General features: G+C 36.6%; 1 protein-coding gene across 1 annotated transcript in view; it reads left to right on the top strand.

Moving 5' to 3' along the window:
* The window catches only part of LOC121327056 (solute carrier organic anion transporter family member 3A1-like), a 41,020-nt gene extending 27,721 nt beyond the window's left edge, over positions 1-13,299 (top strand). Inside the window, exons 4-10 of the mRNA XM_041270853.1 lie at positions 4,114-4,212; positions 4,734-4,997; positions 7,215-7,379; positions 8,193-8,391; positions 8,771-8,950; positions 12,258-12,322; positions 12,497-13,299. Coding sequence (XP_041126787.1) covers positions 4,114-4,212; positions 4,734-4,997; positions 7,215-7,379; positions 8,193-8,391; positions 8,771-8,950; positions 12,258-12,322; positions 12,497-12,876 — 1,352 coding nt within the window. The 3' untranslated portion in view covers positions 12,877-13,299. The remainder of the gene's footprint in view (positions 1-4,113; positions 4,213-4,733; positions 4,998-7,214; positions 7,380-8,192; positions 8,392-8,770; positions 8,951-12,257; positions 12,323-12,496) is intronic.
* Positions 13,300-13,742: the final 443 nt, after the last annotated feature.

Raw genomic sequence — 13,742 nt, 5'->3', positions numbered from 1 at the left:
TTGGACAAATGTTTTATTGATATTGTCATTTTGGAATAGAAAGAAAAATTTTGATTTCCATAAACTTGTATGCTTGAAAAGATGCGGTACCCATTCAATTCGAAGATAACCGCCAATGATACTTTTAGGATATGTCCGCTTGTCAGGTATTCGCTGAGTATTTCATATCAAAGCTGCTGATAGGCCCCTCCTTGGAATGACGTCCTCAGTCCCGCCTCCTGAGGAAATAAAGTCACTGCACCGAGCTGTCTCTTTTGCCTTTCACCGACAGGTAGGTGAGTATAACTCTAACCTTTTTCCAGTTGTGACTGACTCTTTCAGAGCTTCTTCTACGAGTTTTTCTGGAGTTCCCTTGCAATTAATAGCTGGAAGTAGCCTCGCCACTTCCCCGGAATCGGAAACTTGGCAACTGAAAGCTGAGCAAATGCTACGCAACTGTGTTTCGTTTAAAAAAAAAGTTCTTAACAGCCTACATCGCACTGTGATTGTTGTCTGTTTCTAACCCTGCAGCTTGCTGCGTGTGTTTCTTCTGTTTCCTCTGCTTTACAGCTGTGTAAACACTATTAGAAGGGAGATTGTGATTCCAGCGAGGCACAGCTGTACTGTGATCCGCTGTCGACTTGAGGCCCTTGGGCTCCAAACAACCAGTTTGCCTGTCGAGTGTCTCTTTATTACTGCCTTGCAGTTTTAAAAATAAAATGAATCCGACAACCACGCGCTTCCTTCATTAGGCCTTAGCCTTATTGGTGAGCAGACCGCGAGCATTACCACTTACCCATAAAGTGGTGTGTTTGTGTGTTAAAAAAAAAAAAAACAAAGGGTGTGACTGTACTATCCCTCTGCAAGCTATGTGCTGCACAGGTTGTGTGCGCCATGCTGCCCAGACGCCATCTTGGGTGCTCCACTCTACTGCAAGCTTTGTGCTGCACCGGTCGTGTGACTGCACTACAACTGTCTGAAGGCTCCACACCTTTGCAAGCTACACGTTGCCCCAGGTGGTTGCGTGACAGACAAAGACACACAGCTCAGTATCTTGGTGCTTTGCCTTCAATACTTGGTGTTCGGTGCTTTGGCGCCCCAGTGTCTAGGCCTCGACGCCCGCGGTACCCACGGGTCCTCGGTGCCTCAGTCCACAAAAGCATTGATGCCCTCGGTGTTCTCGCGAATGAGAATGACAGAAACAAACTCTTTCCTCCTAAAAAGTAGATATAACCAGTTATCTGGGATCATTTTAGTTTTAAAAAAAGACAATGGTCAGGTTATTGAAGAGGGAGGGCCCATTTGTAAGTTATGTCGAGCTGTTCTTTCAAAGAGCAGCAACACGATGAATATGTTCACACATTTAGATCACCACCAAACACTTTATAAAGAAGCAACATCATTAAGTAATACATTGTTTAATAAAAACAGTCTTAAGTAAAACCAATTGCATGTATAATAATCCTAATGCGTTGAAGTATTCCCGTTTTATAATTACAAACCAAAATGATATATTTTTTAGCTACATAGCTTAAGGAGGACACACATTTTAACACTGTTTAAAATACACAAGGATATGGTGAGTGGTGTGTAATCAAACAGAAACGTCAATATATTTGGCTACTCCCTAAACGCTCAGTGCACACTATATCCTTATAGCTGTTTTCTAGTTATTTATTTTAAACTAAATATTTGCGTTTTCAAACATTAATTAACATTAATTAACAGTTAACATTTTGGGTTCTTACTCATAGTATATAGTGCTATCGTTATCCTAAAATCTGTTGTCCTAATGTTCTAAACGAGAAACGTTTTAAAAAGCTGTAAGGACAGGCTTACCACAGCTGGTCTGTATTCACATTTTTTCTATGTATTTATTTTCATACTTTCAATTACTGGTGCTGGTGTAAGCTTAGGGTAGACTGACATAAACAACTCCATTTAGAAATGTGTTTAACCCAATAAGAGTAGCTATTTGTGAATAAGACATTTTTAACATTCTTAAAATCAGACAATCATGAGAAACACCCAAACTAATCGGGTAAAAAACAAAACAAAACCCTTTTTAAAACAAAAAAAATAAAATAAGGACCAGTCTTGGTTAAAATGCGACTTTAGCTTATCTGCAGTAATTGATAGCTGCGTTTCGTAGATGTTTAAAAACGGTTCTGAGAGTTTGTGATTTAAAATGGTGTTATGTAAATATCTCTTGTATTATAATTAAGCACCATATATTTTTCAATTTGGTTTATAATGTTGTAAAACACATTTTAGCTTAATAAAGTTAACATTTTAAATCTGTAAGAATTCTTTTTTTTTTTAGTTCTTTGTAAAATATTGTGCTGTATCACAGTTATCGTGAAGATACCCCACAGAATAATCGCCGGAGAGAATTTTCATGTCGTGACATCCCTACTCATGAGGATGGCCTTGCTGCTTGGGCAGTCCACTTCAGTTTACCTCACTATCTCTGTAAGCTTGAAGAATTTCAATTGGAATCGCTACAGTATTATTAGATTCTCCCGTGATTCTCTCTTTGTTATGGTAAATTCAGATGCTTGATTTGTAGAACGTGTTGAGAATTCAGATTTTGGACTTTTGATTTTAACCACAGATATTGAGGGAAACTGTTGTGAGAAAAAATTGCTGTTCAAAAATAGTTCATTGATATAACCACCACCCCCCCCCCCCCAACCAAAAAAAAAAGACAAAAATCATGTTAGTTTATGGAGATTTCCATCCAGTTTTGGAGGACAGAGGGGGCCACAATATCTCAATGTGTTACTTTAATTACTTTCCAGAACACAAGCCTATTAGCATTACTTCCAGGTGGTTACAGGGTGTACAGTAGCTATTTATAATTTAAAGCAATTTCTCTCCATGCTCATTATTAAACATGGGCAAAATGTGTCCTCTGAGATTAGTAAAAGGCAATTTAAAAAAAATAATTTCAGGTTGAGGTTAAAATGTTCTGTAGAGGGCAAGTCATAATCAGCATCTTTAGAGGAAAAGCAAGTTCATACAAATCTTCCATTTATCATATCGGCAGGTCTGTCAAAAGATCTCTCTCTCTGCACTTTTTGATTGTAGTAAAGGAACGAAATGTTTTGAATAATACAAACAATTTAGATAGTGTACTTATAACAAATTATTATTATTATTATTATTATTATTATTATTATTATTATTATTATTATTATTATTATTATTATTTATTAATTTGCAGTACTCGTATTTGTAACGATGTTAATTTGTTAAGTGCAGTTATCTACAGTAAATGTTGTGGGTTTTTTTTTTTTTTTTTTTTTTTTTTTTTTTTCCCCCTCTGGTATTCCTGTGGCTGCTAGCCTACTTTAACTAAAAAATAAAGGACTTGTGCATGATACAATTGTCTATATGTACAAGGTGAGATAATATTGGTGAAGAAAGAGAATAGAGTTCTTTTGAAAACAAAGGTAATTATTATTAGAGTAATAAACAGCAAATGTACTTATTTTACTGAAGGTGAAATCCTTCACATAACAAATGGACCAGAAACCGCTATGTTGTGTCAAACACTCTAAACGAATAACCATTTTTCTTGTAGACTGCTAGATAACTATATATTTAAGATGAGTCCCCGCAATATGGGTACGACACTGTGTTACTTGTTTGTAATACCACTCTGCCTCTTCCGCCTTTGTGGTTTGGGGAGGTGAAAACTCCTTATCCCTTCAGTGGTCGTTATGATGTTACCAAGCACTTATTGTAATTTAGATGATATGCGCGCGCATTCAGACCTAAGCTGGTTCAGGGCACAACCGCAGTGTAAACGCTACGCGGAAAATGATAAGAACCTCCGCGAATAAGTTTGACCTGAGTCGGCTTAGGTCCGAGGTGGCAGTGTAAACGCAGCAAAAATGTACATGTATTACTTTGTTAGGCTGGAATGATTTTTTCAATATGCACTGTTCAATGTGGCTTATTTATTTTTTTTGCCAGGAAACCATTAATTATGAGTAACAACTTTATCAGCAGTGGTGTACTGAGAGAACCATGAAGAGATAACATCCCCCAAGTTTTTTAAGTTCTTATTTTGGATGTTGTTTAATTGATGGTTGTGATCTCTAAAATGTCTTTTCTGTTCATTTGCAGGGATAATACTCACCACCACACTGTTTGGTCCTCTCTTAGGTTTCCTTATGGGTGCTCTATTTACAAAGGTTTATGTTGATGCAATTTTTATCGACACAGGTTTGTATTGTGCATAGGTTTGTATTGTGTATATTCGGCTGTTGATATTTAAGATTTTAAATATGGTTTAACAATATTCAGCTATAAGCCTTTTTATATCTGACTGGGCTGTCTATCTACTTAACACTTGACACTTGACACTAAAGCCAAATGTTACCCACTTGCACAGACCCTTCTGCCAGTGGCATGAACTTGACTAGTCATTAGGTGAGGCTTAGTTAAATGTTTACGGATACTGCCTTCATAAATCTGGTAGTCTCCTTCCCCACATGTCCCCAATATTGTTGCTGCTGAATCATTAAGGAATCCAAAGGAAAAAATTTCTGGGGTCAATCTACTACTAGGAGCCAGATTGGCACTGATATTCTAATGTCCTGGAGAGGATGGTAACAGTTTAGTAGAGCTATGTATCTTTCTTAAATATAATGATGTATTTAAATAATAAATCATGATTTGACAGCAGAGTAAAGATTTTTTTGATCATCAAAGCAGACACCCCATCCTTTGTCTTTGTCGTGCAGAGAAGCTGAACATCAGCACAGAAGACCCCCGATGGATGGGTGCCTGGTGGGCTGGCTTCCTTGTCTGTGCTGCTCTGCTGTTTTTCTCTTCTTTGTTCATGTTTGGCTTCCCTCGAGTCATGCCTTTAAAGAACTGTACAGAGAGCAAACTTTCCAAACTCCTGTTGCCAAGCAAAGCCATCAAAGAGCAAGGCAAACCTGTCACTGAGAACAACAGGCAGAAAGAGACAAGAAAGAGCCAAACCTGCTGCCACCATTTTGTAGGTAAAAGCAATTGCTTGAACCTTCAAACAAGAGGTGCACAATTGTAATTGTTTACTGTATTCAAAACTATATATTTCTTTGATTATTTTGTGTTTTTCTTCAGAGTGCGCAATAAAAAAAGAATATTATGTAGGGTATAAAGTATTCCTTTAAAAGTATGAAATGCTTCAAGTTGCACTTCAGCACTTCTCAACCCAAAGCACAGCATTATTTTCAGTCAGGCAGAATAAAGAGAATTCGTAAGTATGTGCTGTAAAACATAAGGGCTGTCTGTTAATACTGTAGTTATTCTTAAGTAATCCTGACATTCCAGCAGAGTTCACTAACTTCACTAAACCGAATCCTACCAGAAAATAAGAGCATATTATTTGTTTGTACAGCCTTATTTAATATTTTTAATTTTGGAAAAATCTCATGGAATTAGTTATTTGGATCCTAGTTTGTTTCAAGTGTTCCTGTCATAGCCGCTTGTAATCAGTGGAAACCTAAAACAGTAAAATTCACTTCCATGTCAATAATTGTGAAAATGCATAATCTCTAAATTACAATATGTGCTGAATCTGACCATGATCAGATGTCTGTGTAAAACATTCCAATACCTTTATCTCAAAATCCTGTGACTACTACATCGAGTCTGTGTTGTAATAACGTTCCAATCACTCTCATACGGAGGTTTTAACACTTTTTTTATGTAATGATTTTTCCATATCATTCAATTGAGCTTTTTATAAATGCAGTCCTTCCATGTGAAATCACATTAAGAATATCTATTGATCGTGTTTGAATCCCAGGATGACCTTGAGCCATTTTATCAGTGATAAAAAGTACTCAGCTACTGTCAATCAAAAGGAAGAATTTGTTTCTTTGTGCCACAGTGCCACCTGCTGGTGTGAACAGGACATGATTCTACTTTAGTGCAACAGAGTGTGTTCCCTACTTCATCTAGAGCTGCAGAGAGTGTTCCCCACTTCACCTAGAGCTGCAGTACTGTTTTCATGACCTAAAAGCAGACTCTTTACCTTCAGAGTTTGGTGCACAGCCAAAAAACATTTTAAAAATGTATTCAGTTTCATGAAAAACAGCCAGTTATTCTGCATATAAACGTCTATAGCAGCCAGGTGTCAATTCGGTAAACATGTAGGGCATATAGTATACTAGAGTTTCACAGTCAACCCTGACATGTCCAGTGGTCGAATGTATGCATTCAGCATCATCCACGCGCATGTGTAGTCTGTGTAGTATACATTCAGGTGTAAAACGCAGAACTCACTTTATTAGCTTTGTCCACAGTCAGTACTGATACAGCTGTGTTTGTCATTCTGTCATAGGATAGGGATGTATTTGCAGTTGGGGGATACAAAATAATGTGGTCTTCTGTAATCATGTCTCTTAAAATTCCAATAGAATTTACCTTCTGCCTATTTACAGACAACTATCAAACAACTGCTTGAGATACTACACTGTTAATTGTGTGATATTTGTTAAATGTTATCCAAGAATAACTTAAATAACTTTAAGAATATTTTAACGAACAGGAATATTAAGTACATAGAGAGTGTCTCATTGACATTAACCAAGCTCTCTAGTGTCACTGTTGCTTCAGTAATCTGGGCACACCAAGAAACATGGTATGTATGCGGCTAAGATATGGTTTAGTCTGGGGAAATGGGAAGATTCAGTTGGATGATCGACAGTTTCCAAAAATAGAACTGCCAGTTAAAAACTTGTAGCTTGAGCTTTGATATGCAGTGCCATTTGTCACAAGAAAAATAAAAGTTGCCAGGGTGACCTACTTTCATTGTAACATTACGTTATTTTTAGTAAGGAAATCACATAGTGAGGATAACTTTGCTTTAACATTGATGGTTTTTTTCACCTCACAAATATATTCTTAAATACTAAATAATACAGCTGCACTGGCCTCTACATAACTAATCCTGTTCCACTCACCAGCGGTAGAATTGTATTTCATGTCATGCTAAAACCTTTTCTTTAATGCCCATAATTTATGTGGAAAGCGTCATGCTGTTTATGTGACATCCCAATGGGAGTCTTTGTAGTTGTGTTTATAGAACATATATGGGAGTACTTCAAACAAAACCTAAACAGTGGCAGTGGAACAATTTTTAAAGTGAAGAAAAAAAAAAAGTTATAGGACTATTACACATTTAAAAATAACAACAATAATAAGAAAAACCACTTATTTTCTGTTTCCAGCAATGCTGAATGTAACCAAGCAACTATTCCAGAATCCTGTGTTCACCTGCGTTGTATTGGCTGCCTGTATGGGACTTGCTGCAATTGGTGGTATGTCTGCTTTTTTGGGAAAGTACCTGGAATCACAGTTTGGATTAAATACATCTTCTGCTAATCAGCTAATAGGTATGATAATCCCTGCATGTGATGCATTGCATATATATATATATATATATATATATATATATATATATATATATATATATATATATTTTTTTTTTTTTTTTTTTATTTTTTTTTTTACAAACTGCCATTTTCAATGTAACCCCTAATACTGAGACTTATAGCTAGGTATACTATGACATATGCAAAGTGTCTGATGGGATTTAGGCTTTGTGGGCTTCAGTTCACTTTGCTTTAACCACAAGACCACACCACCTGCTTAATGAATATGTCTTTTTATTTTTACTTGCATTGCTAAAAACAGGGGCATCTTGTAGTGTGTGTCCTTAAGGAATAGTGAAATATCTGTTTCTAAACTGGTACAGTGTCATTTATCATTTGATGTCAACTCATTTTGTTTATTAAACATGATACATATCCATGGATAGGCAGTGCTCCCTAAACATATTTTGGGTGGAGGTGGTAATAAAGAAATGTTGCCATTTTAAAAATTAAATCAATGCAGCAGTCAATGACATATGTATGCCCCCCAGAATACAGTATCTAAAGACTTGTTTGAGGGAGATATCCTGTGTTTAATTATAGCCACATTACAGATGCTATATGTTTTGTCTGGTTGTTGTTAAAGCTAGAAGTCGTATGCTGCTGATTTGTTTGATACCGATCTGCCGACATCCTAACAGATTTAATAATCTCGAAAACTCAGCTATTAATGTATTTGTTTATTTAAAATGGGCTTTACTCAATAATGCACTCTGTCTAGCAATGTCAGCGTTGATGATCCAGTGGTGTTGATTGATGTGTTTCACTTTCAAGGAGTGGCAGCTATTCCCTGTGTGTGCCTTGGAATGCTTCTAGGCGGCTACTTGGTGAAAACGTGTAACCTGAGTTCTGTGGGGATTGTCACACTGGGAATGAGTGCCAATGTGCTGTGCTCAGCTGCCTTTGTGTTCTTGCTGTTCCTGGGCTGTGAAACGGGACCTGTTGCAGGGGTAACTGCTGACTACATCAATGGGTAAATACCACATTTTGTTTACAGGGCGTAGGAATTCATTTTCGTGATACAAGTTTTGCTGGGTTTTGTAAAATGTATCCAGTTGTGCCCGGCTCAGCAAAATAATGAAGTATTTAAGAAAGCTGTGACAATTGAGTAGCGTGACAGTGAGACTGTTGAATTACTACTGGAAAATGTTTTGGTTGTGACTTCACTTTGAAACAAGCACTGAATGGTGTTTTTTTTTAAATTAAAAATCATACTGTACAGTATGTTATGTATGAGAAAAGATGTTATGCACATGTATGTCAGAAATTAACATCTAGATTTAGACAAAGGCAATAAAACAGAATATAGGTCTAACTTTTGAAAAAAAAAATCATTGTATTTGTTTTTTCAGTACTGAATGGAACTTTCCAAGGAATCTCTCAGCATGGTGCAATGAAGGCTGCGGATGCTCTTTTGAAACACTCATCCCTATTTGTGGTGCTGATGGAATCACTTATTTATCTCCCTGTTTTGCAGGATGTACTGATAATGTAAGGAGGATTGTTATTTGTAATATGTTTTCGCATGACAACTAATTGTCGGCTGCTGCATATTGTTTACACACCCATACAAACTTTCTGTATCTGTACTTTGTTAATGCACAGAGTGAATTGGTTTGTTATTTTTAATGTTGCTACCTACATAAGAATATTTGCATTATTTGCTGTCTTTGTTTCCCTGTGCTAGTAGATTAAGCCGTCTGTGCTGGGCAATCCAGTTATGCAGAATAAATTAAAGTCATTTTAACAGTGAATGGTCAGAAAAATCAGCTATTGCCTAAAGGACATGAAATTCTCCCAATATGTTGCCTTGACAAGTGATGTGCACTCTTATCTGAGTGTAACCCTAAAATAATTATTCCACAGTCTTGTGGGACCCGCGAAACAATTGACCCACAACTGAAAGGCTAATGCTGATGTAGCTTTAAATTAAGACTTATAAGAAACTCAAAGTCAAGGCAAAATTTCTGAAAGGAATAGAACTATTTAAACAGTATAAACATTTCTGAAACAAATAGAACAATTTAAACAGTATAAAAACATGAAGGACAATAATAACAGAACAGTATATGAACTGCTTCTATGTGTAGCTATGTTCTTTCTTGGTAGTGTTCTACCATTACGTCTATGCCTTTGTGTGAGAGAGAAGGAATGATTCTTGGTGTTAGATCTCCTTCCCACCTGTGAGGGCACTGAGTAAAGGGAACAGAGAACCCTGGACTGGATGGCCCGAGAGTTCATTCCCAAGGTTAGGTGGAAGTCTGCCATCTAGAAAGGGGAATGAACTACGGTACACTAAATCATTGACCCAGAAGGTTAACGGTGTGGCATCCTGGATTGGAGGAGCGGGTGCACTAGTTAACCAAGGAGTCATGGTTGATGGTATATAAAGGGGATGTAGTAAGGTAATCTGTTTCTTTGTGAATGGTTAAAACTGGATATAGCTGAAAGGAGAACTGTGCTGGGATATCGCGAGTGTTTGTTTGTTTTGCTGTTTAAGCATCTACTGTTTGTTATTGTTTGGACGGCTAACATGATCCGGAGCTGTCGCAAAAGGACAGCATTAAACCTGGACAACGTCACTGCACTTTGTATCACCCGAATTGTATTTTCACTACGAACACTAAAAGCACACAGTGGACTGGTGTTTGTGTTTCATGTGGGTGTATAGGGAAACGGGACTGTGTACTATTCAAGACTGTGTATTATTGCAGGACCAACCCGCGGATTACAAACAAAACAGTACACGCTGCTGTATTGCTTTTTCATCATCGTGTTTTATTGTTTACTGCTGTTTTGTCATTCGTGCAATTTAATTTAAAAACAATAAACCACCATTGCACCTGGATTATCATTGTCTGTCTGATTATAGATCACCTATACCGGCACACGGCTAACCACTTTGCCATGCTTTGCCATTTCACTTGCTTTAAAACCAGGACCTATATTTTTATGTAATCAAAAGGGAGCTCAGGATAAGTATTAAAAGTGACACTACACATTGCTTGCTGCTTTTATTCTGTATCTGTTCCCATGGTATTTGGTGCCGTAGCAGCTCAGCAGCATTTCACATCCATGACCTTATTCTGTTCGCTGCATCTGTCTCTTTTCCAGCAGGATCTGTAAGATAAAGTGGCAAATATTGGTCTCCATGGCAATTTGTGTTTCATTTTGAATCAAGCATCAATTGTCTCCCATATTCACAAAGCATTTAGCACATTATTATTATTATTATTATTATTATTATTATTATTATTATTATTATTATTATGTATTTAAGGAAACATTACATCTAGAGCTGGTGAGAAACAAATAAGGTTTATAAGCAGATCCAATGTCAGCCTCCTTAGTAATTTATTTAAACATTTGTAGCGGCAATGTTGTATACTTAACACATCAGTAAATGCTTTGTGATTATGGTTCTGGGTATTTCGTTAACCCTACCTTAGGACTGGAATGTTCAACCACCTTTTGGTGGGTCTGCTTACATTATTGGGTAATAATCTCCTTTCAGAACCTTACGTCTTGTGCCTGCATAAACACTGGGCTTGCAGTGAGTAAAGCAGCAATTCCAGGACAGTGTCCCAGCTCTGGCTGTCAAGGCACCTTTCATGTGTTTTTTGCTGTATTCTGCGCTGGATGTTTCATTGGATCCATGGGACACACCCCAACGGTAGTTATTCTCATTAGGTAAGATTTTAACGGTTCAATGCAGCTGATATGGAGTTGAAACAAATGGCTCAAAAATGGAAAGTGTTACTAACAGGCTACAAAAGACAAACATATTCTTTTTAAAGGGCCATGACTTAATTGAGCTTTATAGCTTACCATACCAGTTACCAGCCTTAGGTATGGAAATAACAGAAATGTTGTTCTCATTGAAAAGCATAACTTTTGGCGTTGCAGAATGTCTGGGGTGTTGAGTGTTTGCCGAACACACTGCCTCACATTATAGCCTCTCAGAAGACTGCTGACAAAAAATGTAACTTAGACATTATTACATAGTACATCTGTGACCCATGCTGTTTGTATTTAGCATATCTCCATGGTGAATGCCAAAATTTATATTGTACATGTCAACAAGTAAAAAAAAAAAAAAAAAGAAAAGCAAACAAACCCATTATTCTGTCCATCTGTTCATAATAATGGCTCCTGTAATCAGAAAGAAGAACCTTGCGGTAAACTAGGGTAGTTGTAACAAGGGTAAAGGGTTTTTGAACATGGGATCCATCTGGTTATATAATCTAAGAATGGAAGAAATCATTTTGACCACTTTTCGGCACTGTTACAGTGGCCCAATCACAGAGGTATTTTAATAATAATAATAATAATAATAATAATAATAATAATAACGTGCACTTGCATTATTTCCCTTTCCTATGATGCATGTTCGTATGAGCTATGATGTATCTGTGTATAATATATATATATATATATATATATATATATATATATATATATATATTTTTTTTTTTTGTTTTAATTGTTTTAATTGAAAGCTTGTAGAATGTTAACCCACATTTTAAATATTTTTTCCAATACACTGATGTGTTTGTTGTGCGTCCAAATATGCTTGGACATTTTCAACAGCAACATTGTTTTATTGAATACTTCTGTAAATTAGAATGAAGTGGCAGCGCTGAATAGGAATAATAAAAAAAAATGTTTGTTAAAACAAATATGAGCTAAGATTGGGAAGAGTAGTACTTATACTGTGTTATCCCTGAAATGACTGTACCTACTGTGCCAAAGTGGCTAAGTGACTAGTAGGCAATGACACATGTGAAACAGAGCATAATTAAAGCAGCTCTTTAATGTTTCTATTATTTGTACTTTCAGGGCTGTTAATCCACTGTTTAAGTCATATGCACTTGGGATCCAGTTTTTATTGCTTAGGGTACTTGGTAAGTTATTATAATCAGCATTTTATCACATTTAGAGCTTTCTTTTCAGTTTGCAAAGTTTGAACAACATATAAAAATGGATAATTAAATGCAGATCAAATATATTTTGGCAATTTTTCTTTTATAAAAAATCTCTTCAGATTGATTAATCACATGTTTGTTGTGTGCCCACAGTTTTTATCCCGATGCCTCTTGTCTTTGGTGCGGCGATTGACTCAACCTGTCTCGTCTGGTCTGAATCCTGTGGGAAGCGCACAACGTGCTCTGTGTACAACAACGACACTTACAGATATCTCTACTTCAGCGTCTCCGTGGGACTGAAGACTGCTGCCTTCATCCTGATGGCAATGACTTGGCACTGCATTAAAAGCAATCCCAAGAAACATCTACAGGGAGACGAAGATAGCACCGAAAAATTGACACCCACAGAACTTTTTGCATCTGCTCTGACTTTAGATACAGCGGGGACCACCAAATCTTCCACTGCAAGGATTACATTTATTTATCACTTAGGGGACAATGAAATGTGTGAGAACATTGAGTCTGTCCTCTGAATTGGTGCATCACTTGATGATTATTACACTTAAACAAACAAGAAAAAACATCAGATGTCAACAAATCTTAACCCTTTATTTGTATTGGGACCACATGGTAACAGCCCATTATTGTAACCGTATAAAATGATCTTAACCCATGCTTTGTGCTGTATGTTAAAGATTTGCTTGATTCAGTAACGATTGCTGGTGTCTGGTGTCTGGGGTTAGGGTTAGAGTTTTGAAAGAAATGCATTTGTATTTTCAAACATACTATCTGGTACTACACTTGGTTAAAAAAAAAAAAAAAAGTCTTTAGTTGGTTAAAGACAGGAACAAAGGCACTGAAGGAGGGGACAATCTCACTTTCCAAGGAAGTGCAAGACTTGCAAAAAGTGTTTTGTTTAACCTAGTTTAGTACCAAAATGTGTTTTAACACAAAAGTAGGAGAGCTGTAATATGTGTTTCTTTCAAAACTGTGTATTTCTAACTTATATAACAAATATACACCAGAATGATACCCAGAATCCATCAGGCACACACATGCACACATTCTGTTTTTTTCTCTAATAAGGTAATGGTTGTAAAATACAGTATGTTACTTGCAGTTTTATTTATCAGTAATGAATGTCATATGTACCTAAACTACATGCCAAGCATAACATAGTAGAAATAATACCCTATGGGTTTGATTACATTATATGTATGTATAGTATATACTAATTTCTAAAACAACACACACACACACACACATTTATGAGGCTGTAGAACTGTTTACTAACATTTCCCTGTTAGTAAATAATACCCTTAAAGTTCACTGGCACCTTGCATCTCATATTGTTGGACAACACTCATTGAAGCCTCTCAACAGCCAAAAACCTACATTA

Source organism: Polyodon spathula, chromosome 2 (genome assembly GCF_017654505.1).
Source record: "Polyodon spathula isolate WHYD16114869_AA chromosome 2, ASM1765450v1, whole genome shotgun sequence".
NCBI lineage: Eukaryota > Metazoa > Chordata > Actinopteri > Acipenseriformes > Polyodontidae > Polyodon > Polyodon spathula.
This window is presented reverse-complemented; position numbering and strand designations above follow the sequence as displayed.